Source organism: Nicotiana attenuata, unplaced genomic scaffold (genome assembly GCF_001879085.1).
Source record: "Nicotiana attenuata strain UT unplaced genomic scaffold, NIATTr2, whole genome shotgun sequence".
Lineage (NCBI taxonomy): Eukaryota > Viridiplantae > Streptophyta > Magnoliopsida > Solanales > Solanaceae > Nicotiana > Nicotiana attenuata.
The window spans coordinates 8,603-10,457 of NW_017674953.1; the positions used below are offsets into that span (position 1 = coordinate 8,603).

Sequence of the window (1,855 nt, forward strand, 5' to 3'; positions counted from 1 at the left end):
TGTCCCTATACTATCTAAAATAAGTCATATCTGCCCCCCGTTATACTATTTATTTAAAAAAGTCCTTACCGTTTGTGCCCAGAAATTAAAATGTCCCTCCACCGTCTATTCTCCCATTTAAAATTAAAATATCCACTTGGCAGCCTTTGATTGGACGACTTAATGGGACCCCCTATTTTTTAATTAACCCCATGACCCGGTTCATTTTATCTGTATAACCCACCCGTAAATCACTTAAAGAAGACCCCCAAAACAGATCGGTCCTTATTCAAGAACAAAAGCTAGGGTTCTTCAAGAAAGCATACTCTTAGTAGAGGGCTATATACTCCAATTTCTTTCATTATCAGTTATTTGATCCAAACCACGCTGTAAATATTGTCCAAAAAGGTGGTTTGGCATGTTGGAAAATAGTTATTCATCCAAAAGGAAGTGCCACTGTGGGGAATTTGCTAACCGCTTCACTTCGACTACTCTTTTTAACCCTGGACGGAGATTCTACAAGTGTCCAAAACCACAAGTTAGTGATTATTATTAAATTTTGTCATGTGTGAAATTTTTTATAGTTTAACGAATTATTTTCCTTATTTGTTTGAATTGTATTTTGATGTTATAGGATGCTTCATGTGGTTATTGGGAATGGTCAGATGATCCTATCCCTGATAGAGCGCTTGTCGTAATCAACAATTTAAGGTCTCAGTTGGATGCGGCAAATGTTAAAATCAGTAATTTGAAGTCGTCGTTGGACAATGTTAACATTGAAAGTGATAAATTGAAGGAGAAATTGATCGCTGTGAAGGCAAGAAACCATGTTCAAGTGACTAAATTAGAAGAGAACATCCTCAAGATGAAGATTTTCACTATTATTTTATGTACCCTTTTGGTTGGAATTGTAGCAGCTAGAGTAATGAATTGAATTGTAGTTGCTAGTGTATTGTTGGAAGTTTGTTGGAATTATGTAGGGTCATATTTCATATGAGTTCACTTTTATTTAGACTACTTCAAGTCTTGTAACATTGATGTCTCGTAGGAAGATGTTTTGTTGGAATTATGAAGTCTCTCTGATTGGTATTAGGAAGATGTTTTGCTGTATGAAAACCTTATGAGTAAATGTTATGTTTTGTTGGAATTATGAAGTCTCTCTAATGAAGCTTGTTCTTATGAGGTTTGAATGAAACTTGGTTAAGAGATGATAATTTTAATACATTTCTTTCGAGTTTGAGCACTTATGTTGCTTATTATCTGTATGAGGTTTGAATAAATCAAATGCCAAAAGTGTGTACTGATGGCTAATTACCACTCAGGTCAGCAGTTAGGTGAAGGTCACCTTGTTTCCAAGTTTCCTGAACATTAGCTTAGTTACTTTCCCTCATAAATCTATACTCAAATAATNCCTATTTAGTTCTATTACAATAGACTTCAGTTGTTTCCCTTCTTGGCTTCAGCTTATCAACTTTCTTTCTACTTTGCATCTCCAGCTGACTTCCAGTTACAGCATCCTTTCCTTTCCATTTGAGGCCTGGTGGTTTGAAAGGAAGAGATGATGGAAGACTAACACCATTTGTATCACCAGTGAATGAAATTACCCTTACACTTGAAGTGTGAGGTGGTTTTTGCCTTTGTAGAAGTCTTGTTTTAGATTCCGACACAGTTGTTGGCCTTGTAACTACATCTGGATCAAGTTCAGGTTGCTCCCACTCAGGGAATGGACTGTTTGATTGACTGTGCACTGATGGTGTAGGCATGAACACAAAATTTGAGCCTTGAACACTCGACTGACTTGCTTGACTAGATTGGGGTACTGTTAGGTGTATCTCTTCTTCTGATTGTTGCCCCACACTTTCATCTTCATCAACTA

The 1,855-nt window shown here is 36.6% G+C and overlaps 1 protein-coding gene across 1 annotated transcript; it reads left to right on the forward strand.

The window, feature by feature from the left end:
- The first annotated feature begins 397 nt into the window (after positions 1–397).
- Positions 398–913, forward strand: LOC109219505 (uncharacterized protein At4g04775-like). The gene is made up of 2 exons (XM_019383965.1): positions 398–517; positions 614–913. The coding sequence occupies exons 1-2, from the start codon at positions 398–400 to the stop codon at positions 911–913; spliced, it is 420 nt and encodes a 139-aa protein (XP_019239510.1).
- The last annotated feature ends 942 nt before the right edge of the window (positions 914–1,855 follow it).

What these genes read in the sequence shown, in the direction of transcription:
- LOC109219505 (XM_019383965.1), top strand. Translation starts at nt 398, where the DNA reads ATGTTGGAAAATAGTTATTCATCCAAAAGGAAGTGCCACTGTGGGGAA. An exon ending in ACAAGTGTCCAAAACCACAA is followed by an intron (nt 518 to 613) that starts GTTAGTGATTAT and finishes TTGATGTTATAG; the next exon opens with GATGCTTCATGTGGTTATTG.